At 40.9% G+C, this 23215-nt stretch overlaps 1 protein-coding gene across 2 annotated transcripts in view; it reads right to left on the reverse strand.

The window, feature by feature from the left end:
• WDFY2 (WD repeat and FYVE domain containing 2) overlaps positions 1 to 22927 on the reverse strand; it is a 52210-nt gene extending 29283 nt beyond the window's left edge. For both annotated transcript variants that reach the window (XM_026073694.1, XM_026073696.1), the window contains exons 1-4: positions 22854 to 22927; positions 19247 to 19314; positions 13226 to 13299; positions 5919 to 5973 (exon numbers count right to left, since the gene is read on the reverse strand). In XM_026073694.1, coding sequence (XP_025929479.1) covers positions 5919 to 5973; positions 13226 to 13299; positions 19247 to 19253 — 136 coding nt within the window. In that variant the 5' untranslated portion in view covers positions 19254 to 19314; positions 22854 to 22927. The remainder of the gene's footprint in view (positions 1 to 5918; positions 5974 to 13225; positions 13300 to 19246; positions 19315 to 22853) is intronic.
• Between the last annotated feature and the right edge of the window lie 288 nt (positions 22928 to 23215).

The following is a 23215-nucleotide window of genomic DNA, read 5'->3' on the forward strand; positions in this document are numbered from 1 at the left end:
GCCCTTGGTGTCATTGGCGCCCACATGGAAGAGCAGCAGTGGGTAATAGTCCGAAGAATGGACGAGCCTTGGCAGTCTTTGCATGACATCTCTCACACGAGCCCCCGGCAGGCCACAAACCTCTCTAGACATGAGGTCTGGTCGGCAGATAGATGCCTCCGTCCCCTGCAGCAGGGAGTCCCCCACAACAATCACCCGGTGATGATGACAGCAGGGGTCATGTGAATGAAATTCTCAGATATTATCTAGTTTGTTTCTGGGTGTGTTTTAGGCTTAAAAATGAATTGATTTCCCCAAATACTCTTTTTAATCATCTTTTCTGTCTCTACTTACTCTAGCCTAAATCCATAGTCTGCTTGGTAATTCTGCTGTTTCTGGAATGTTGCTATATGCCTTTCTGCAATGTATCAAAGTCTCTCTTGGCCCTGTGCTTGGACATCTACTCCTAAAACTTCTTCTGAAAGGCAGGGCTTGTACCTTTTGCTAACAGTACTATCTGTGGGTATTGAAGCAATTCAGGGTTTGTTCACTCTGCTGTTAAGTAAGAAGTAGACGTTAAGGAAATTTAAACACGCCTATCTGTGGAAACTGAAGGGGTGCTAGCTTTTTTATCCTCCCTCCCCCAAAAGAGCTTCCATTCAGCACTCTGCTGCCCATCTGCAAATGCTGCACACATTATCTGGTACCACCACACATGTGCTGACGACAGAAATATCTGAACCAAGTGAAAGAGCACAGCTGAGGTTACCTAAGTAAGGGAGGAAAGAGAAAACACATGCATGTAGAAAGCCATTTGTCATTTAGAGGGAATTTGACCCACCTAAGGCTTAAAGAAACAGAATTTCAGAAGGGCTGAAGTTGATACCAGAGCAAGAAAGGGGTCTGGGCGCTAGGATTAAGACAGGATCAAGGACATGAAGCAGCAAACAAAAAGCTGGTCCTTCATCAGCAGAAGGTTTGATCACTGTTTGTGTGCAGAAAAAAAGCAGAGCAAACACTTTCAGAGCAGCTTGCTGCAACAATAGCAGGAAGTAGAAGAGGGGATGGAAGGGGAATGTGGTCACAGTGTGGGAAAAGCCACACAGCAAGCACCAGGCGAGAGCAGATCTGTGCAAGCCAGCTGGAGAAGGAAGCACGTGTGTGTGGGGGAGGATTATGCCGTACGGAAGGTAGAGAAGCAGCAGACAGGAGGAGGGAGCTGGTCCATCTGCAGCAGGAGGGTGGGAGGGAGCAGGGGGTCTGCACTCATGCTAAGAGAAAGAAGCAGCAAGCACTGTGCAAAGAGCAGGCAGCAAGGAGAGGGAAGAGCTATGCCTAGAGAAAAGGAGCTGCAGCCAGGAGGTGCACATTGAAATGTCAGTGGTGAGAGAGCAGGGGAAAGGAGGGTTGGCACTATATACAAAGGAAAAAGGTCCATGAAGCACAGACAGGGAACAGTCATGCACACCGCAGGGCAAGAGGTTTTCCCAGAAGACAGCAAAGGTTACAAAAGTGAAAAGCAGCAAACAAGAAGGCAGCTGTGGAGAGTCACACTGGACCAGCTGAGGAAGGTGTATCTCCACTGGATCACCCAAAAGACTATGCGTCCTCTCCCTGAGAGCATGGTTAGAGGTTGGAGCCCCTCTCACCTTGCTGTGTCCCAGTAGCACTGTCAGACTCTGGCCCTAGTGATGGCCCTAGTAGGTTCAGATTCAGTTTATGGATGCAGGCATCTGCATGGAAGTGCATCCCAGTGTTTAATCTGATGGAGCTCCTGGAGCCCATGACTGACAGCTCTGTGAGCCACAGCAGCTCCCAGCACATCCCACTTTCATGACTCCTCTCCAGCCTCCCAAACCTCCAGAGCCCTTGGAGCTGTCTGGAGCTAAGTAGGGAGGTGGTCAAGAGGATGTTGCGCTCACCTACCACAACATGCAGGGTAAGGAGAGGAAAATCTGGGTGCGTGAGGCACCAGGATGCCTTGGGCCATTAATGCGCTGTAAACAGCAAGGAGTCTCTGCTTTATTTTCCTCCCTTGTGTGGTCAAAAACCTCTGTCTGCCTCAACTGCCCTTCAGAACTTTGGGTGACAGGCAACCTGACATTGTCCCTGGGTTGCTGTCACTTACTCCATGCCATGCTATTGGTGGTCCAGACAGAGGAGCAGTCCAGAGCAGTTTGCTACAGGGGCTGTGCAACTCCCTGTGGGTCTGTCACTGCTGCAGAACTAGGCAGAGGACGTGTTCCTCCTGTCCCATGTCCTGCTGGATTGTGTTACTGCAGTTGCCAACTCACTGCTCCAACAAACATCAGAAAGTTTCCTACTGAACCTGAATGTCCATTGACCGAGTCTTGCCTTTTGCCCCACACTTCTCTCCTGTAGCAATCGATCGGGATCTTCCTTCCCCTCCTCTGATCAGCATCACCATTTGCAGCTCTGACAGTGGTTTGGCCTTCCAAAGCCGTTAGTGTGTTAGTGTGTTTGTGTGTGTGTGTGTGAAAATGCATCTCCAACAGTACCCTATGGCATATTTTTTCAAAACTAACCTTTTGCTGCAATGCCCTTGTGGCAGGCAATATGCAGAAGGCAAAATGCCAGCCCTACTGCTTCTTTAATACTACACATTGGGTTGCTACACATACATCCGCACATTGGGTGGATTTGGTAATCTGGGGGATCTCAGCAGCCTGGGATCACTGCACTTTCTTTCCCTCCTCAACCTTAAGTCACCCTTACACTGTCACTTAAAAAAAAAAAGGAATAAAATTCTCATCAGCTTAAACACCTGTTTCTTCATTAACGGCATCASAGAGGTCATCTAGAAAATAATTACAAACCCACAACATTACTGTGAAAAGATCAAATGAAAAGATCAAACATCAAATGCTTGAAATGAGGGAGGAAAACCAAAAAGGGCTCTGTGCAGGTATCTTTGTACAGGCGTCTATGACAGATACAGCAGACAATGAATGTTGCATATGTTGGTTTAAGTTCCTGCAGACAGACACTGTCTGGGATCAAGGATGGCTGTATGAAGACAGCTTTCAAAAGTCATGATTTGGGCTAGAACGCCTGGAATGATGCCATAACACCCTACTTTGGGCATGAGTGTCCCTTCAAATAAGTCCGCAGCTTTCAGATAAAAACTTCTAACACATCACCTTAGAGTCCTGTCATGAAATAACCGGACTTATCAAAAGTCCTCCCATGCTGACAGAGGCAGTCTAATGAGGAGGTGAATCTGGTACAGACTGTGGTCAGTTGTACTGCCTCTCCAACAATGTTAACAGACCCTCATTAGGGTCCTCTGTTGTCCAGCATTTGGGACATGTCATCTGAACTTGTGGGGTTCTTCGATGGGATGGCCCATGGAAGCTTTCCACAGCATATCCAGAGATCTGCAATGCTCTGCAACAACAGCACATCTGCCACACTGTAGCAGAGGGCCAAGAACACAGCCATCATTTTTTTTAAATTTTATGTAGAGCTGGTCTACAGACCTTAGGTGGGCTGCCACAGTCAACTGCCTGGCCACTTGGGCATACTGCCAAGACATAGAATCATACAGAATGGTTGATGTTGGAAGGGGCCTCTGTAGATCATCAAGTCCAAGCCCCCTGCTCAAGCAGGCTCACCTAGAGCACGTTGCCCAGGACCCTGTCCAGATGGCTTTTGAATATCTCCACGGAAGGGGGCTCCACAACCTCTCTGGGCAACCTGTTCCAGTGCTCTGTCACCCTCACAGTAAAGAAGTTCTTCCTTATGTTCAGACAGAACTTCCTGTGTTTCAGATTGTGCCCGTTGTCTCTCATCCTATCACTGGGCACCGCTGARAAGAGTCTGGTTCTTGCTTCCCAAAATTTTCAGCCATCTACCTCAAAAGCTTGGCAAGAAAGGTGGTCAGAGGGAGCAGAGACACCATCTCTGACATACGTGACCTGAGTTCTACCTCCTTCATTTGTGACCATTTGCAATCACTAACGAGGAGCTTAAGTTCAAAGGCCGAATGAAATAGATCAAGATTCAACTTTTGGAGTATTCTATAAAAAGTTGTTTTTATTTTGACAATGATCACCTAAGAAAGTATTGGTGCTGGAAATGCATGTCAGGGCATGAACAAACCTGTAGATACCTCCAAAATCCTATTCTTGTACATGCGTACATGTGTCCTATGAGCAATCACTCCTAAAGGACCCCAGAACTGACATGTCCCACTCCATGCTTCAGTGCCTTTTTTTCCCCTTTACCAACAGGGTGGGCTACATGGCACCCTGGTGCTTCTAGGCAAACTGGCATGACAGTCTTCCTTGGCAACCCATGCCTCAAGATTAGACTCAACAGGAGAAAACCCCTACCTGCATATTGGCATTGCACATAATCTCTGTGCAGCAAACCAGCTGGGCCAGAAGGAGGTCCTGCACCTAAAAAGAACCTGTGCTGTGCACTAAGCTCCTAAGATACACCCARTATCTTACAAAGAGTTGTCCCTTTCTATTTGTTTGCTGAAAAAAAGTCAAGGAAAGCAAGAACATTTACTATCTATTCTCAGTATTGTACCACTCTGCAGAAATTGCAGCAAATGGAAGCACTTGAACACCAGTTTAACAACAGCATGAAATCTATTTACATGATACATCAGAACATAAAGGTACTATGACGGTCAAAGATGCAGAAAAAAGAAAACAAGAAGATTTCAGCTCACCCTTCTGCCTAATTGGTCTGATCAGTGTGATTAGACTGCAGGACTGAATCCAAGTGCGCAAATGGATAAGCAAATTACAAAGGGAAGTATAGAAGAGTCAGTAGGACCATTCTGTGATTCTGTGACTATTCAGTGCAACAACTCTTAAAAGATGTAACCTAGGTGGGTCAAACTTTTGTGACTGCAGAGCAATCACAAATTCAGATACTAAAGATTTATAAAGTAAGACTGCAGCAATCTTATTTAAGATATTTTATCATCTTTTGGTATTTTGGCTCAGTTAAGAAACAATTTAGGCTTTCTAGCTTGATTTTACAACCCACCAGACATTCATGAAAGAGCTGAAGTAAAACACTTAAAAGCAGAAGCATTTTAACCATGTTCTGTGAAATCAAGATTCTCTTTATACCTTTAAATCTAAATGTAACAAAGTGATCCCCAGAGCCTTCATCTGGAGATTTAAATTATCATCTCAACCTTTCAAGGTATAGAACTTAAATATATGAGTAAATACATATTTTAAAATGTACGTGAGAAATGTCAAGCTAACATGTCAGAGGCTTCTGTACAGAAGCATAATGCTTAGGAAATAATACAGTGCTATCTCTTAGTCTAACAGCAAGAGAGAGAGAAGAATAGACTAATATATATTTGTTACTTTTTTAACAATACTTATCACAAGTGTTCTTTACAGGTTTAACAAGGATAAATAGCTAGGTTTCTTAAAACATTGCATTAGTGAATACCAGAACAAGGAGAGGTATGGATTATCATTTCTTGACCTTTTACTATGATATTATCTACTGATAATCTTGAGATTGTCTGAAACAGACATCACTGAAATGTAACCAGACCAACTGCAAAAGCTCTAGTCCTCAATGCCTCATCCTTAAAAAGATGGGTTAGTTTCTTAGATTGTTTCACTGGATTACTAAAGACTAAAATAAAAAAATAACACCTCTGCTCCCCCCACACCCTGGATTTTGGGGAGTTTGCTATCTAGAAAGATATTCCCAAGGAACACTTAAAAGGAGAGACAGAACATGAAATAGCTCTTTAAAAGTCTTGCAATCTTGGAACAAAGTATCAAAATCTATTGATAAAATCAGCAGCTATATTAGTTAAAGAAAATCAATCACATTAAAGGAGAATTATCTCCATTCACATTCCTTAAGAGAACTTAAAAAAAAAAAAAAAAAAAGACTGCCAACTAATTAACATGGATCACAGTTCTTACCCTGGTAACTTTTCACTAGTGTCATCTTGTTGTAATCTTCTGACAAAATGAATTCCTGGAGGAGGGGAAAGAAAGGAAGAAAAAAACCAAAGAAACAGTGCTTAGAGATGTAAAGTGTTTGAGAATGTTTTCATTTGAATTCGTTACCAATGTAAGCTCTGTCTTCCTTTCAACCACAACACTGTCTATACTTTTGCTCATTTTGGGTACCTCCATCTAAATAACCAAATTATTCACTTTTTAAAACTGCTGAGACACAACATCAAGAGCGCTTCTGAACAGAATGGAGACAAAAAAGGAACTATTAAAAAAAAACTCAAAAAAGCCCACAGAAATGGCTGGCTCTGAGCCAACCTATCACAAAATGAGAGAGCTGAAATCCAGCACATGCCAAACACCCAATTCCTTAGGACAGCTTGGGTGGAAATCTGTATGTGCATGTATTTGTGTGCACATATGTGTACACACACGTGTGCATGTATGTGTGCATGTGTGCATACATCACACCCCAACCCAAACACTTCAGAAATCCAATTTAAAAATGTAAGAGCCCCTTGAAGCCTCTTAGTCCAAACTACATACTGATGATCCATGATGGAAGTACATGTAAGATTTTTGTTCAACTTAAGTCTCTCAGCAGTTCAAACTAATACTAAATCTGGACTTTCACTTGATTTGATCCCACTACTAGTTAATATTTATTCTAGAATCTCAGAAACAGACTTTCTTGCTTCATTACTGCTTCCTTGTGGCTAACAAGCAGTTGAGTGTGGGCATGGAGCGTGGCTTAGGATAAACTCTGCTGCCTGGGGACAGAAGGTGGCATGACCTAGTCTGGCTCGACCCAGTCTGGCTCGCTCCCGTGGCTGGGGAAGAGCACACCTATGCAGTGCTGCTGCCCTTGTGCTGCTGTTTAACTGCTGATCTGACTTTTGACCAAAGAAATGATGAAAAACAGCAGCTAACAGTCTGGGAGGCAGCCTCAACTCTTGGAAAATCCCCATACAGTTAAATTGAATGAGCACCTGGGTATCCCTGCTGCTTGTTTCAAAGAGGGGAGTTGCTCAAAGCAGGGGAAAGAGTGGCCACAACCAAACTCCTGCAACATTACTCTGGAGCTAACAGCCAGGCAGAAGGTGGGCTCTGCAGCACCATCATGTGAATTGGTTTACAAACCGCTGTCAAGTATCTACATGCATATACCAAGTACTCAGAGAAACAGAGGAAAAAACAAGGAGTCTAAAGACACATCATATTAATAATTTATAACAAACTACACAGAAATGCTCTGGTCTAATCTACCTAGGAGATGGCAGAAGTACAACTTAACTGATTTAATCTGGAAGTAGTGTGAAAACAAGAGAAATGTAAATAAGATAAGCTAAATTTTAAAGCATACAGCTATGAAATATTCATTTATAAGCACTGCGCAACAAACAAGTAAAGAGGACTAGACTTCATAAGCCCACAAACTATTTTTAAAGCAAACCAAACATTTAGTGTACAGAAGTACATAACAGTATCTGGAGACATGTAAACCATTAAAAAGTTACTATTTACTTACAGTTTCCAAAATGGAATAAAGAAAGTCACTCTGCATTTTCTGTGGGGTCACTGTAGGTAATCAGCACCACCATGGCCGTTTTGCTCTAGGTGGCCCCTCGCAGCTTTCCAGCACCAGGACTATCCTACTGCATTGGATGTCCTGCTTGGCACCAAGGTGAAGAGGCTACAGTACTCATCTACTGAACATCTACAGACCCCAGCTTCTGGGAAAACAACTGTGACTGGGTTGAGGCACCTATGTATTTCGCTGTTTCTAAGTTTCTGCTTATAAGCTGGTTATAAATATGTTCTTATGAATTGCTCTACTTCATCTTCTGTTCCTTTACTCGAATCCACCTCATATTAGGTGTCCCCTGGCAGCTGAAGACTACAATGGAGAGTGTTATTTGAACAGCAGTAACAAATCAATTAAGTCAGCTGGATTTCTACACCAGGGTCATCTTGACTCTAAAAACCATGGAGCGTTAAAGATCTGCTATACCTCCCCACCCATTTACGGGGGACAGTAGTTTTCATTAACCATTGCCTGAAGAATCCTAAACCACCACATGAAATGCTTTACTACAATGMCCACTTGAAGCAAGATCCTTTGTTATCAGACCATTAACTTTCTGCTGTTGTCAACTAAAGAGAAACAGCTTTAACTGCTGCAACACACAGTAGGAGAACATGTCTGCCTTTGCCACCAACTCAGATGTCCTGGTACTAACCCCAAACTTCATTGTGGTGGCACACAGATACAGGTGACCAGACTTCAGCAGGAGGAAGAATGTAGTTTGCATTCTTATCTTTTTTTGGCATTTTGTCAATRATAAATTTGACATGACCATCCTATTAAGATATCTTCAGTGGAAGACTGAAAAGACTTTTGAATCTCTCTCTCTGTTATTGAAGTATAATTTGAAGTAAGAATCAAACACAACTGGAATACTAAGGTTTACCCAAGTATTGATTACTACATATGCTTAAATACGAACCACACGTATTTACTATTGACACACCATTCTTCCTAAAGAGATAAAGAAAAGAACTGGTTTAAGATGTCTGTAAAACAGTACAAAATAAATGCAGTTCCATTAACCTGAATACTAGACGTCACTTTTTTTTTTTTAAGATTTCTTGCTTTTCCTTTCCTCCTTTTAAAGCATGTTTTATTTGGAGATGTATCTCCTCGTTTTGCATTTTCTAATCTCTCCAGTCCTTTTACTTCCCGCTTCCCTTTATACCATCACATGTTCTTCCATTGCATTTATTCCCCTATCCCTTTCAAGGCCAAATGTCTTAATTGCTTCAATGGACAGGTATTTTAACACAGGGCACCTTGCTCAAGAAATTCATGCCCTATTGCACGTACATTGTGTCATCTGCACTACAAAAACACCAACTACATCTCTTAAAAACATCCTACCAAAAGAGAGAGGTTTTTATCCTTCCATACATAGACATTTTGCTCCTCTCAGAGCTGCTGACACTCAGCTCTCATTAGGCAGCTGTTTGGCTGTTCTTAATGAGCTAGAAAGGCTGAGGTCACTCGCTCGGCTCAGTCGGTGCTTGTTTTTTAACAGAACAGAGAAAGATTTCTGAGTCCTATAGTACCTTTTGCACAGGAGGTGCTGGGATATATCGGAGCACTCAGGATGGCAAAATCAAAAATCTTCCTCTCAGGTATTACAAACATTTTTCTGGCAAAATTGTTCTTTGCTCTTCAATTTTTTGGAGTTACTTTGCTACCTTCTTTGCCATACTGAAAATGTCAGTTATCAGACTTTGCTATTTAAGGTAAGCTTATTCCATTAGTGACTTGGTACTATGAAAGCCTCACAAAGCAGAAAGAAGTCTTGAGCATCTGAAAAGGACTGTTCAATCTGGTGCCCACAATATTGCTACATGAAGACTCTTATTTATGCCTTCATGGAGTGCACCTTCCTCACATACATGCCCACCACCCACCCTGAATTTCTTCTCTTGAGTCTATGACCTCTGGAAATCTTCAGCTTGGAAATAATATCAGCATCCTGTCTCAAATGCTTCCTATTAAGGTAAACAAAACCTGCACTCACGTTGTGTGCCATTTCAGACCCCTCAGGGCCATGGGACTGGCTGATATGACCCAGGGTCTACAGGATATCCATACCCTTCCAGACCTGCATGTGGAYGTGAAATGAGACATCCCAAAATGTCACTGGAGATCTCTGCTTAGGCAGCTGAATCCCATCCTAAGGGTAAATAACCTTTATATACTAGGTATGTGTTACCCATTCACAACCTAGTTTCCAGCCCAAGGAATTTACAATCAATATCTATAGATGATGCTATTTTGACAGCACAGAGCAGATCTCCTTAGAGGTTTGGCTTTGTCCTATTAACCTGAGCAATTGACAGCGCTCTCACCATGTCTTCCAGAGAAYGACCAACTAGCAACAGAACTGGAGGAGGATGGAAGAAGACTCTCAAATCTACTAGCACAGTCTACATCTATTCCTGTTGCAAAGAAAGCTCTGTAAAATGATTACAATATTTTCACTTTATACAATACAAAAATTGGAAGAGGACATAAAATATGATGTAGTTTTCTTGAAGGTAAAAATATTAAACTTGCTACAGGGGCAGAAGGGAAGGGTGCACATCTCAGGTAGAGCCTAACTCAATCAAAGGTATTTAAAGTGCTGTTTATGGCCAAACCTGTGATGAATCTATTTAGCAAGTATCATCTCCAAAGAAGAATTCTGAAGAGGCGACCCTGATGGCCTGTTTTCCTTCTTGCCCAGCTCAGAGTGTGCAATAACTTTGTCTGAACAAGCATGGTCAGAGAAAAAAATTAATTTCATTCAACTTCAGCTACATAAAAACTAAATCCCCCAGTTCCTTCCACAGGGAATAGGGAGAGATATTCATGCCATTCTAAGACAGTTTCTAGGGTAAGCAATATGGAAATCTCCAAGGGCAATTCACCTCCACCTAATGGCTGCAGAGCCTAATGATTAATTTTGTCTAGGAAGCTAACTTTCAGATGGATGAAGTTAGGTAAGGATTCTCATCTTGGCTGTGGAAGTCTCCTGACTATTACAACTGAAAGACCTTTCCTCTATTGCTTTTCTTTGTGGTATCTTGAGAGACTTGCACTCATTAAAAMATTTTTTCCTCCACTTAAGAGCAAGGAGTTTATGACCACAATAAAGTCTTTTGGCTTCAAAAAGACAGTTGCTAAGACATAAAGTAACAGACATGCTGTTTCTTCTTAAAATGGGACTGCAAAGTGTAAGAAAGACCATACAAAACTCTTTTTTTTGCTTTAGGTACCACTGCTCGTCAAGCAAGATGATTACAATCTTTCACTCAAAAGACCATTATTCTGTACAAATGTTTGTGCAGCCTTCCTCCAGAGGAGTTACAAAAGGCTGAAAACAATCTCTTGGTTCACCTTTGTAGAAGCAAAAATTGTCACCCTGCTGTTACCGTGTTTCACATGGAAAAAGTGGGGCATAAAAGCTCACCTCATGGTAACTGTTGGAACATCTTTCTTTGACAATAGCATTGCTTCTCATCCTTCCTGAAATGTACCATTCACATTTCTGAGGTGCCAGACTTATAACCAAAAGCCATCTAGTTCAAAAATTTCATGCAAAGGAAAAAGGCTGTTCCACTTACTTATCCTCATTTACTTCTGAAAGTAAAAACCTTACTTCCTTGTACTGCGTAAAGATTAATTTGAGGTTAGGTGGCACTCACGTGAGAACTGTATTAGTGTGAGAATTTTCCAGGAGTCCTTTCCTTTTACATAGTCAAAGTGAAGGTGCAGAATGTCAGTACAGAACTTTTTTATCCTGCACCCAGCACACACAAGGGTGCTGAGTGTTACCAGAAGTGAACCAGAAGTGTATGRAACAGCTGACCAATTACCAAATACTGAGGCTACTGGAAGAAGTTACCTGTACTTTCCTCTGAGGTCACAGAGTTAAAAATGAGTGCCCTAAGGCAGTAAGTTCTCTTATTTTATGGTTAGAGTGCCCTGCTTGTATTTTCCTGTGCTAAACTGATCATCATATTTGTGTCCAGGAAGGAAAAATTTCCCCTTCCTCCAGAAGGTGGTTGTAGCCTGCTTTTGAGCGCCTGGGAATTTTTTTAACACTCCGATATAGCAAGTGGATATCCTTTCTCTTCTCCCCTCCACACCTCCACCACTTCCTGTAGCACATTACAGTTGTGGCTTTTCTTACAAGTCTTAGGTTGCTACAGAGGGATGTGAAATGTTTCATCACTCATATAAGTTTGTGGAGCACATATTCTGTACAATCTTCTACCACATAGCTGCCTGTGGCTAGGGGGGACTAAACCAAACAACACAGGCAAGCCCTTCCCCCTAAATACTTGTATTCAGAATAAAGGAGAAAAACACAACTTGGCAACAGATAGGATCTGCCTATAGACACAGCAATATAGACTAATAAATACCCAAAGTCACAGCTTGGTTTACCACCTGCATATTTCATTTACTGTCTTTAGCTTTAGAATGGAAAATATTTGACTCCATTCAGACTCAAGCACCTTCCCACTCGTCAAGGCAAAATGCCCTGAAGACAAAGGACACACCTCTTGTATCAAGCTGGAGTATTTAAATACCTTCTCCTTTACAGTCGCCTTCACATTCCTCAAAGGGCTGGGGAAACAAATGTGCCTAGCAGGACTGGCAAATTAAAGCTATTTCAAAGAGTGGGAAGGAGGGAATTTCAGAGGTGCAGAGAATTCTCTGGCACTTGTCCCATTGCCTAGGCACAAAAGCAGAAATCTCCTATGGGCACCAAAAATCTCTGTTACGGAGCCATTAATAGCTTTATAGGTCAAAACCTTCACATCTTTGATACAGCTCACAGGCAACAGCTAAAAGGGTCATACATCCTCTCCCAAATACCAGGCTGACTTTAGTGTGGACAGCTGTCCATGTGTCAACCTGCAAACAAATCCATTTAGTTATAAAGCCTGTAAGGCAGAGACACCAGTAGCAAGAGTCTGGAATGGCGGTAAAATGTTCTTCAACTGAAAGAGGAGCCTACTGATCAGGCATAGGTGAAAAATACTTCTCTGACCCACAGCTCTCTTTACTAAGTAATATAGCTCTTAGCCGGTCAACCCAAAAGACAGATCCAATGAATAAGGTCAAATGCTACTCTCTGTCTCAAATCTAAAAGGCAGACTCCTGTTTTAATATTGTTTCCTTTCCATGCACACAGATCCTCTTAGATGTTAATGAACCAAATCTTTCAGCAACAGCACTGCCAATTAGGAATAGCTCCTACAAAGGAAGTGAGATGAAAACATAAAATCTGAAGCACAAAGTTTGGAAAAGCAGCTAGATTTGGAGCCGAAATCCACCTTCTGCCTCTCAGAAGACGATTTTTCTCCTCTTAATTGCTGCTTTCAAAAAACTGTGGTATGGTATGATTAACAAGGCACTCAAATTTAATAAAACAACAGCTGTTTTTCTGTGTTGTTATTTTTAAGAGATATGCAAATTAAGTCAGTTTGTTTAGATGTCTAATAAATGTTGTAAACCCCACTCAGTATCTACGTGGCAGTTGGCATGAAATTTGTAATAAACTTCCATTTTCTACGCTGCAGCTTCAGTTCTACTAGCAGTAAACTTTTTCTCTCCCAAACGCTAACAAAAATATCCTCACCACAACATCACACATATACTTCTCAAAAGGGAAGCATTTCAACTAGAAATCTTTGTATGTACTTACTGAGATTGTACCATTGTCTAGACCTATGGACAGCCTTCTGGTTTCCGGGTTAAAAGACATGCATGAACATGGAGCTGAAAAAAATGAACATGTTGATGAAGTTAACAAAACCGTGATCCTCATTATCTTGAAGTTTTGGAAAACCTAAAACTAGCTAACATGCTTTATGGTGGTGTTCATCATTTTGCCCCTTCCAAGCATTAAAAAAAGTGTTCTTGTAATTCATTCAATCCTATCCTATTAGGATATGGAATAACAGCTACTTTTTGCTCCAGTTTCCCCATTTTTTCTTGCTGAAGTTATCTGAAAACAGGCGTGTCATACAAGAGTAGTGGTGGTACCTTGATATGAGAGACATCGGACATTCCAGTATGAATCTGAGAGATTACTTAGCAGAATAATTTAGTTTCCTACATTTGCCTGAACTTTACTGACAATAAAATAAAACATTTGATTATGTCAGAGGTTTGCATCTTATACCTGGAGTAAGAAGTTAACTCGTAGGTATTGATATATCAGCCAGTCAGGACTCTGAGTCTAACCATCTACTACTCTAGTTTCACCACGGACAACACTATTATAGTATCATATACTATGGCTAAAATAAAAGTCTGTTGAAAACTAGACATTGTTTTCTTACACCAATACTTTTCTATAAACATCAGGATATACTCTTAAATTGCATGCAAGTAAGTCATATTATGCTCTCTTGAGAATCTGGTGAGGTTCACATGCCAGGGCAAAACCAGAATTTTCTAATAAGAATTTAAGAGCTTTGCTTGGTTTAACTGAGAAACTGTGAACTTGCATTCAGCAGGCAGGGACTGTTTTAACTACTTAACACAGCAGCATGCAGCTGGGCATCCTGCTGTCCCAACAGAAAACTTCGGTAATAAGTTTTCAGTTGCAGTTGCTAACTGTAGCTAGGGGCAGAGACTCTTGCCCCTTCTGTAGTGGCAAGTTTTTCTAAAAACCATATTTTTGTGATAAATATAGAGTACAGTCAGATATGCTTTTAGTTCTGTTTTTTCCCCTCTTGGCCTCTATTCTCCACTATGATTATTTGCAGTGCTCTTGTTACTAGTTAGCTTTGAGTGCTTCCTTTTGCAGTACTGCCTATCTGGTATATTCTCAACTTGCATAATGCCTCACCCAGGATTAACAGTCCAGTCAGCTCAGCAGATCATCCTCATTAGTTTAGTTGGCAGCACAGCTATATGAAGAGGAGGAAAGTCTATGTTGGCTATTAAACAGAAATTGCACTCTCTGTACTGACTCCCCTTTCAAACATTTCCTGCAGGATAAGCCATAGCAGGCAGAAAGCCTACCAGATTCCCGTCCCATCAGGCAGCTCTTTTTATTCTTTCTTTTCATTCCTGGAATGATTGACTCAATTAAATCAGAGAAAAGGCTTCAGTTCAAGGAAACTGTCAGAATGAAAACACTTCAATTAGGGCTACTAAAAGTGTTGAAGTGCTCCTTTCTATACGTCCTCCTCAGAAAAGGTAAACCTGACTCTTCAGTTTCACCTTATCTTCAGATGGTGGTGTTGTAGTGGAATGAGAACACTAAAAAATACCTAACAAAGAAAAGACAATTCTAAACAGAGTAAATATCAAATCCTTTTAAAGGCACTTAATGCTGGAATTGACATAATCTGTATTTTAGCTTTAAAATTCTACACTGTGCATACACTGAAAAGACTATTAATATCTCTGAAGACAATACCTCACAGAGAAAATGTCTCAGGTAAATTAGCTATTTGAAGTATGCTTTTTCCAAATAGCCTGAAGCACTTAAGACACAAAGGTGCAAGAAACTGCTTGAGATGGGCTAATAAAAAAGAAAAAAGCACTCCTGTGCTCCAGATCTGTGTGTACATAAACATAGCAGCGTAAAGACACTTATCCTGCTATAATCATTTTCCTAAGGGAATTCTTCAGTAACATGTACTCTTGGAGAAATCATTATGTCAGCACTAAAATTATGCCCATACTAACTACACTAATGTAGTTAAAGTGATACCACTTGTTGTGACACGACTGCAGCAGCTTATGCTTTAGTAAAAGTTAGACAATGACATTCAGATACATAAGCACTTAGGCTCATTAAACGGAGAGAGAAAAAAGTGTGTGTGTTGCGGTGGGCTACCCAAGCTCATGAGATTTAAGATCCTTTGAAAATAACAGCCAGGAAAAATATTCTGAAGGCCCTCTACTTCAGTGCCTTACTAGGTTTGGATTTCAGACTGGAAGAAGATAGGAAYGCCATAGCTGCTACAAAGGTTGGGGAGGATATTCTTGATGCAGAAGTTTGGCTGTATCATTCCCCCTATATACAGGGCAAATACACACCGATGCTCTGATTTTTGCCTTTGGAAACTGAATTATGCAGGAATAATCCAATTATATACTTCATGTTCCCAATAGTGTGTTACCTCTATTGGAGGCTGACAAAAGTAGAAGAGAAATACACACTTTGCACCTGCAGTTTCAGGTCTCTTCACCTGGAAGYGTCTAAAAGTGGCATAGGCTTAGACACATATTTTGCTTTGCACATGTTTTTACCCTCCTCTTCAAAGCAAAGTGTAATCTATGAAAACTATCATAAGACAGGCAGTTTACTACCTGCCTCAAATACTGGATATTTCACTGTTCCTTATTACAATAAAGCCTTTACTGACTTCTGCATTCGAGAGAGGTTTTTGTTTGGTTGAGTTTGGATTTTTTTTGGCAAAGCTTACTTCTCTTGACTACAATACCTTTCCTTTTCATAATGTCATGTCTATAAGCTTTTTATCTCCTGTACAGACACTACCCAAAAGTTTAAAGGTTACAAGTCTAACCATTGGGAGGATTAACCAGCTGGTCAGAGGTCCTTTGTCAATACAGTTGCTGAGACAACTCTGACATGAGGTGAAGCATTAGCCAGGTTTCCAGCTTACCTAGTTTGCCTTACTGATGRTACAAGAGCATGTCTTTTCGATACTGTGTTTGTCTACGCTGGTTTTTGAAAGCAGATCAAGTTCTGCCATTGGTTCAGTATTGATAAATACAACCTACCTCCAGCCCCTGTGACCACACTCTGTGCCAGTGCTCTCAAAAAGCCTTTTAGTGCTAAACACTACTCTGGAGCTCTGGCTGAGAAAGGCAGCAAATGACCACGGAAATGATAGCCCCTGGGATTTTTCATTATGTACTCTCTTTGCAAAGGTCTGGCTGCGCAGAGATCTGGTTTGAAAGGCTATTGTTCCAAAAAAACAGCCATCAGTTCTTTCTTTCTCATGTGCTAGGGGAGATTATCAAAAATGTGACTACTATGTTGTCCACAGCTTTCCAATCATAGAAACATCCACAGGCAGGGCATGAAACTTCATAATTGGGAAACTCCACCTCTAAACAACAGAAAATGTCCCTAGTCGGAAGCAATCTACAGTCTTGATCTTTTTTCCAGATATTTAATGGCTGTCACATTCAGAATGCACTGATGGCCCTATTTGGGGGCAGAGCTCGTCCAAAGCACAAGAGTGACTCAACCCAACACCTCATCCTCCTCATCTCACAAAGTGCCCACACTGCAAACCCAGCTCTTAAGGCTACCCAGGAACAAATTAAAAAATGGTGTGGGCCTTGCAACCAAAGTCATGAGTCATGCTAATGGGGTAGCATGGGTGGGACTGCAAATCTCACAGCTTGCTAGCAGCACCAAGGCAACCTCGTGCCTAATACATTTTTTACAGAGAAACTCTGGACAGTTGTTCTCTAGACAACAAAAAATGATATGAATCTACAGGAGAGGCTGATCAGAGAGATGCTCCACACACAAGCAGACAAGATGATCTTTTCCAGTATAGCACAGACTGGTGCAGAGACTGACTCAGAGCTCATCCTATGGTTTCCAGACTTAAAGCCATGGCTGATACCAATTTAATTGGCATTGCTCCAATCTCTAATTATACCTGATCATTCTTGAAACTAGTGATAACACAGCATAATTTTAATGTCTGATGACTCGAAAGTTTACTAACCCTTTAAGTGCAGAAACACTGTCAGGAACTCAAATTTATGAAGAAGCTTTAAAATAACACCCTTGCAGTGGATCTGGGGCCTACTCAAACCTTTCCAGTGCAACTGTTATTACTGGCAGTAATGCAGCCTCTCTGACTCTGGAGGAAGAGCTGACAGGATTTTAAAATGCAAGTGCATGCAAAAACACCACATGGAAAAAGAGAAGTGTCAATGCCAAGTTGCTAGAAGAGCCATTTCACAAGAGTTGGATTGGGGAAAGCAAATCTTTTTAGCCAGGTTAAGAGAACCCCAGGCCACTGCTAGTGATTGTGGCAGAGCTCCACAGAAAACCCCATCTCTAGGTAGTTTCTAATAACTTTTTGAGCAAAATATTGAAGAGAAAATACCTTCAAGGTTTGACATATTCTTACAAGCTTGCCCACGGCAAAAAGGAAGAAGAGGGATCCTCCTCTCTGTTTACCAAACTCATGCTTCCTTGGAGCAGACAGTCAAACACCATGGCCACTCTAGGGCCCCAAATTTATGTTGCCGTGGAACCAGAACTGTTTCACCGCTATATCTATTAAATATCTTATGTTTCATGGAGACAGATGCCATCTTCCAGATATAGTTGTGTTATCTTAAAATACTACTTTCTCCAGATGGTAGGAGCACCTCAGTGGGCCTGGGCAAATGCTCCTCAATCTGTCTGACGTAAGGTCAACAGCTTCATCAGCTCACCAAAGAGGGACTAACCCAGCACTGTATCTGAAGCTGTCCAAGGAGCACCTGTAAAACTCCTGCTGGTGAGCTGCATGCCCTTCAGCACAGGGGTTATGACAAACAGCCAGGGAAGTGCTTTCTTCAACTATCTGTTGGAAAAAATGGACATTTATCTGCAATTTCTTTTAAAGCAGGAACACTCTCTTTGGGAGGGGAGACATACAGCACATCATACCGGAGGGATCCATCAGATAGACTTGGTTTTCCACATCTGAGCACGGTAAAAAGATTCTGCTCCTTCACTGGAAGATCTACCTTCTCTGTCTAGTATCCTGCTCTATTGTATTAGCTACTGGACATTAAGTTCTTATCAAATAAAACCATTTACCTTTGCATTCTAATGGACTGAGCACATGCAGAGAGAAGGGCAGAGTGATTTATATTGCAGACTTATAAACCTTTAAGGACTCCATTATGGGCAAAATGCAAGGCTGCATTTTGAGCTCCAACCTTTGTTGATCTGCTTTTGCATTCAGTGCTCATCCCTTGCTATCATATTTGTCTCCTGCTGCTGCTCTACCCCTAATGCCTCTCGGGAGCCCATCCTTTACCCTCTCTTTGCCCTTTGCTCTTCACACACAGGTCTCTCTGCTGCTGGATTCTCCCTGTGCAGATTCGGTCCCATCCATCTTTCCAAACTGCCTTACCCTGCTCTGTGCTAATACGCCACTGCTTACACTTATCCTATTGCTTCTTCCCACTTTCATTTTAGCATCTATTTAGCCCACTTCAGGGTACCCCCATCCATCTTCACCGCATGTTTCACCAGCTCCTGAGGTCTTTATATCCATGTTGGCATTTTGCTTGGCACACTGGTAAGAGACTGTATCCCCAGCCTCCTCTGGCATTGGGCCCTCCTGTAAGAGAAGGGCACCCCATCTACCAAAGGCTTCCTTTTCCCACTTTGAGCACAGCATCTGATTTAAACGGTATACTGGTAGAGGCTGCGCTGCATTAGATGCTTGTAAAAACAATGTAACTGGCACTTGATATAGTAACAAAGGACATAAGCATTTAAAACACCACATAATTTACATTAAATTTTAAGAGAGGGCATTTTGTATTAGCATGCAACTTGGTAAAGCTTCACAGCAGCTGACAGGATTGTTCAAGCAGAGTATTTAATAGGGAGTGGCAAGCCTGGAAATGGTCATAAACATGAAGCTTCATCAAATCCAGAAAAAACATTTTGCAAATACACAGTAAACAATGAACATCTCTTTATACTTACATGGCATTGCGTGGTATATGCTGGGCCAGTACTGCCCACTGTCTCTCTTCAGCCAGACACGAACCGTTCTACAAAAGAAAAAAACAGAATATATATGTGAGGGAGAATTAAAAAGTAACTACGAAGGAAAACAATGTGGTGACAATGAATGCATGAGAACATCTTTGAAATGAAATGATTTTGCTCAGAGGAGAATTAAATATGCAAATTCCTACAGCAGCCCTATAGAGAAGCTTCAGATTAACCTCTGCAAGGTGATGAGAGTAGCCTCTTCCTTGGTACCATGCAGGCCTCAACATCTCAGCTGAACTGCAGTTCATTCAACCTCTCAGATGAGGATTCGGGACACACCAGAAAGCCCAGCAAAGTGCTCCTACATCAGCCCGTCCAGCCTCCTACTTCGCAGAATCCCTCTCCCTGCTTTCAGGGTAGGCCTGGGTCCATCTGCTGCCTGTTATTTTTTTCTGCTTCAGGAAAACTTCTGATCAAAGGAACAAGGTTCTGAACTTTTCAACTTCTGTTTACTAGGACTATATCCATTTATACTTTTACCAACAAGTTCTTTAGCTTCAGGAACTTCCCTTCTCCTCAATGTACATATAGTGCCATCAGATACCCATTCTTCAGCATCAGGCTAAAGAAGCCAAACTCTTTATTCCTCTGTGAAGAGGATGATGAGGGCAATAGGCAGCCTGGCAGCCCTTCCCAGCCCCATCCATTTGGAGTTGCTGTTCTCACATAGAGGCAAATAGCCCTCTGCAGCACTCCAGGCTGCTGCGCAGAGACATCAGTGGTTTCCTTTCTGCTGGAAGACCTTCCCAATACATCTCAGGATTACTTTTGTTTTCTGATAACTGTATCATATTAGCAGCTCCCTGTCATGCAACAAGTATGCAGCACATCCATGTCCTTCAAACATTTGAGACACAGCAACTGAGGCAAGGATCTGGCATGACGTACCACTTGGGTCTCTAAATATTTATTACTTCAGTCCTCAGCATCATCTGCGTTTTTTTGATCTGATCTCTGAAGCCTCTTTTCTATTGAAACTCTCTCTTAACTTTAGTTTATCAGCTAATTTCATCAAAACATGCCTAATACCCACGTCGCTAATTAAAGCAGCAGGCAACCGGTCCCCAATTAAACTCAGTAGTAATGTCTTACGTGTTCCTGCATAGCCCACTGTCATCTCTATTGCAGCCAACTTTTACCTGCCTTAGAATTCTTCAAATCTTAGAATTCTTCAAAACTATTATCTCCAATTTTAACTAGTAAACTTCCCATATAATACTGTATTCTGTGTATAACTGATTATCACTGAATATATTAATCATGTCTAGAAAATTTAGTTATCCAAGACAGCATCTTGTCAGTGTAGCCCAATATATTTCAACTCACACTGCCCATGTCTTTATTCTTTTTCCCTAAAGTTAGCATGCAATGGTAGATACAAGCACGATCTAAAAAACTATTGTTAACTATAAGCCTTATTCTGTAGTAGYAAAACTATAACTCATGTATGATAGTATTAAGAAAAGAAACAAGTAAGAATGACTCCTTCCAGCCCAGGAGACATGGGGAGATATGGTCTATGGAGAGGACTGCATGGTCCTATTGTTGAGTTGTGGAGTCTCCTTCTTTGGAGATTTTCAAACCCGCCTGGACGTGATCCTGTGCAATGTGCTCTAGGTGACCCTGCTTGAGCAGGGGGGTTGGACTAGATGATCTCCAGAGGTCCCTTCCAACCTCAACCATTCTGTGATTCTGTGATTTTGTTACCTCTTTTTCACAGAAAAGCAGATTTCAAACTTTATAGCCAGTAAAAGTTTAGAGCAATAATATTAATTGAACTAAAACATTATATAAGCAAAACAAGCATCATATGACATAATAGAAGCATTTTGAAAACTAGTTATCTGTCCTGTAAATAAATTAGTGTGCAAACTTAAAAAAAAAAAAAAAAGTAAGGGCTGCACTAATGTGTTCCTGGACTGCATATATCCCAAACCAGTCTTCTGCTTATCCTGCCCGGCATCCAAACTGAATTTTCAGCCAATAGTTCAGAGACCTGCATATTTGGGCACTATACAAGCTGCACTGTTTTAGTAATAAATGCCTCATACACACACTTTGACATTGTTTGCTGCTATAAAAAACAATGCTTCACTGGGTCAGCAAGCGCCAGTGCTAGAAGGCTCTCACAAATTACTCAAAACATACAAAATTCAGTATAATTATCCCCTAAGTCTAACTGCCTTTTTGAAACAAATACATCAGCACGACCTCAGCAGAACCTAAGGAAAACTATCAATACTTTTTGGGGGAGAGCTTAATTGGCTGATAATATTACCATCCTATTGTTTCCACAGATATCGAGCTGGTCAAATCCTTCTGTCATTTTTCACTTCAGATAACTATCGCAGTTGTGTACCGACCTCAGCATAAAGCTCTGGGAACACAACATCCTTCTTTTAAAGCCTGCAGCCACGGGGTTGTACCCCAGGTTTGGGACACAGTCCAATGCAGCTTGCTAAGAAGGTGGTCACTGTAACTCTGGAAATGGATCAGCCACTCCGTTTCCCAAATAGATGAGATCTTAGTAATACGTTTATCCTCCATAACTGAAGTTATTGTGGAAGTGCGTGCACAAAAATGTAATGGGATAAATCACAGGCAACTGAAATAACTCAATTTAAAACATCCCTGAGGAGGAGCACCAATACCCTCCGAGATATTTGTCTTTCTTGACCATCCCAACCTATATATTTCAGTACTACTGGTTTCAAAACTTCCAGGCTTGGATGGATTGCCTTTCTATTTGGCTTTAAGGTTCTGGCAAATAATAAATCCAGTGAGGTAAAACATATCATAGATTATTCAACATGTTAAAAAAGACAATTTATATATAAAAAAAAACYTTCAAAAGCTGGAGGAAATAAAAATCAAGTTTATTTGCAAAAAGGGCAATAATTTAGATGCTGTGAGGGTTTTTTAAACTGCACCCACTAAAACAATACAAGTTACTACTTAGTTTGAAAATTATGTTAATGTTAACATTGCTAATAAAGTTACATTGAAACAAAATATCTTTTGCTTAAGTTAAAAAAAATAAAAAAAAATCTGGTGGAGTTTGCTTGCTAAGAGTGCAAGTACTTTTAGTGTTCTAGGCCTGTTCTGCAGGTACACAGTATGTTCTTTCTGTTTCATTACCTAGTTAAATATATTTCAATTCACGCAAAATAAGAAACAAATTAAAGGAGGAAAATAACTGAAAAAAAGATTAAGTAAATAAGTAAGAAAATAACTAAAAGTTTAATTTTTACATTCTAAGAATAACATGAGTATGAAAGGATGTTATCTAACGTGAAGGTGTTTGAGAGGCAACACAATCAGCAATTCAGTTCATGTTACTCATTACAGAAATATTTATCTCCCCAGTATATCGTTTTAAATGAAGAAAAACAAAAGATCTTTTAAGCCTTTTTTTTTTCAAATAATCAAGGACAGTTACTTTAAGTATCTCTAAAACAACTATTTAAAAGTTAAACATTACAATGCAATTCCAATATCTAAGTAGAAGTTAATATAAAAGTGTAAAAATCCTTACTTATGTCAGAAAGTGATGAATCATGATTTTCTTCTATTAGATCCCTAGATTAGACAAGGCCTTTAATCGAAAGAAAGAAAACTGACCTCAGTTCATTCATCTTCATCTGGGTAAGTAACATGTTCTCAAAGGGGATTGAGGCTGCAGAACAAACTGCTAATAATTGAACCTGGCAGATGCCAAATGCTGATAGAAGAGAGTGTCTTCTTCTTGGGTGCAGTTCTGCACATTTTTGTATACTTCCCAATACAATTAATACCCACTTGAAGTAAAACGCAGAGCTTTTAAAGCCTCTAAGGAAAGCCAAGAAAAAACAAGTGTGAATTAAAATGTACTTATTAAGGATATTTCGCAGGAAGACT

The sequence above is a fragment of the Apteryx rowi genome, unplaced genomic scaffold (genome assembly GCF_003343035.1).
Source record: "Apteryx rowi isolate R43461 unplaced genomic scaffold, aptRow1 scaffold_372, whole genome shotgun sequence".
NCBI classification, from domain to species: Eukaryota; Metazoa; Chordata; class Aves; order Apterygiformes; family Apterygidae; genus Apteryx; species Apteryx rowi.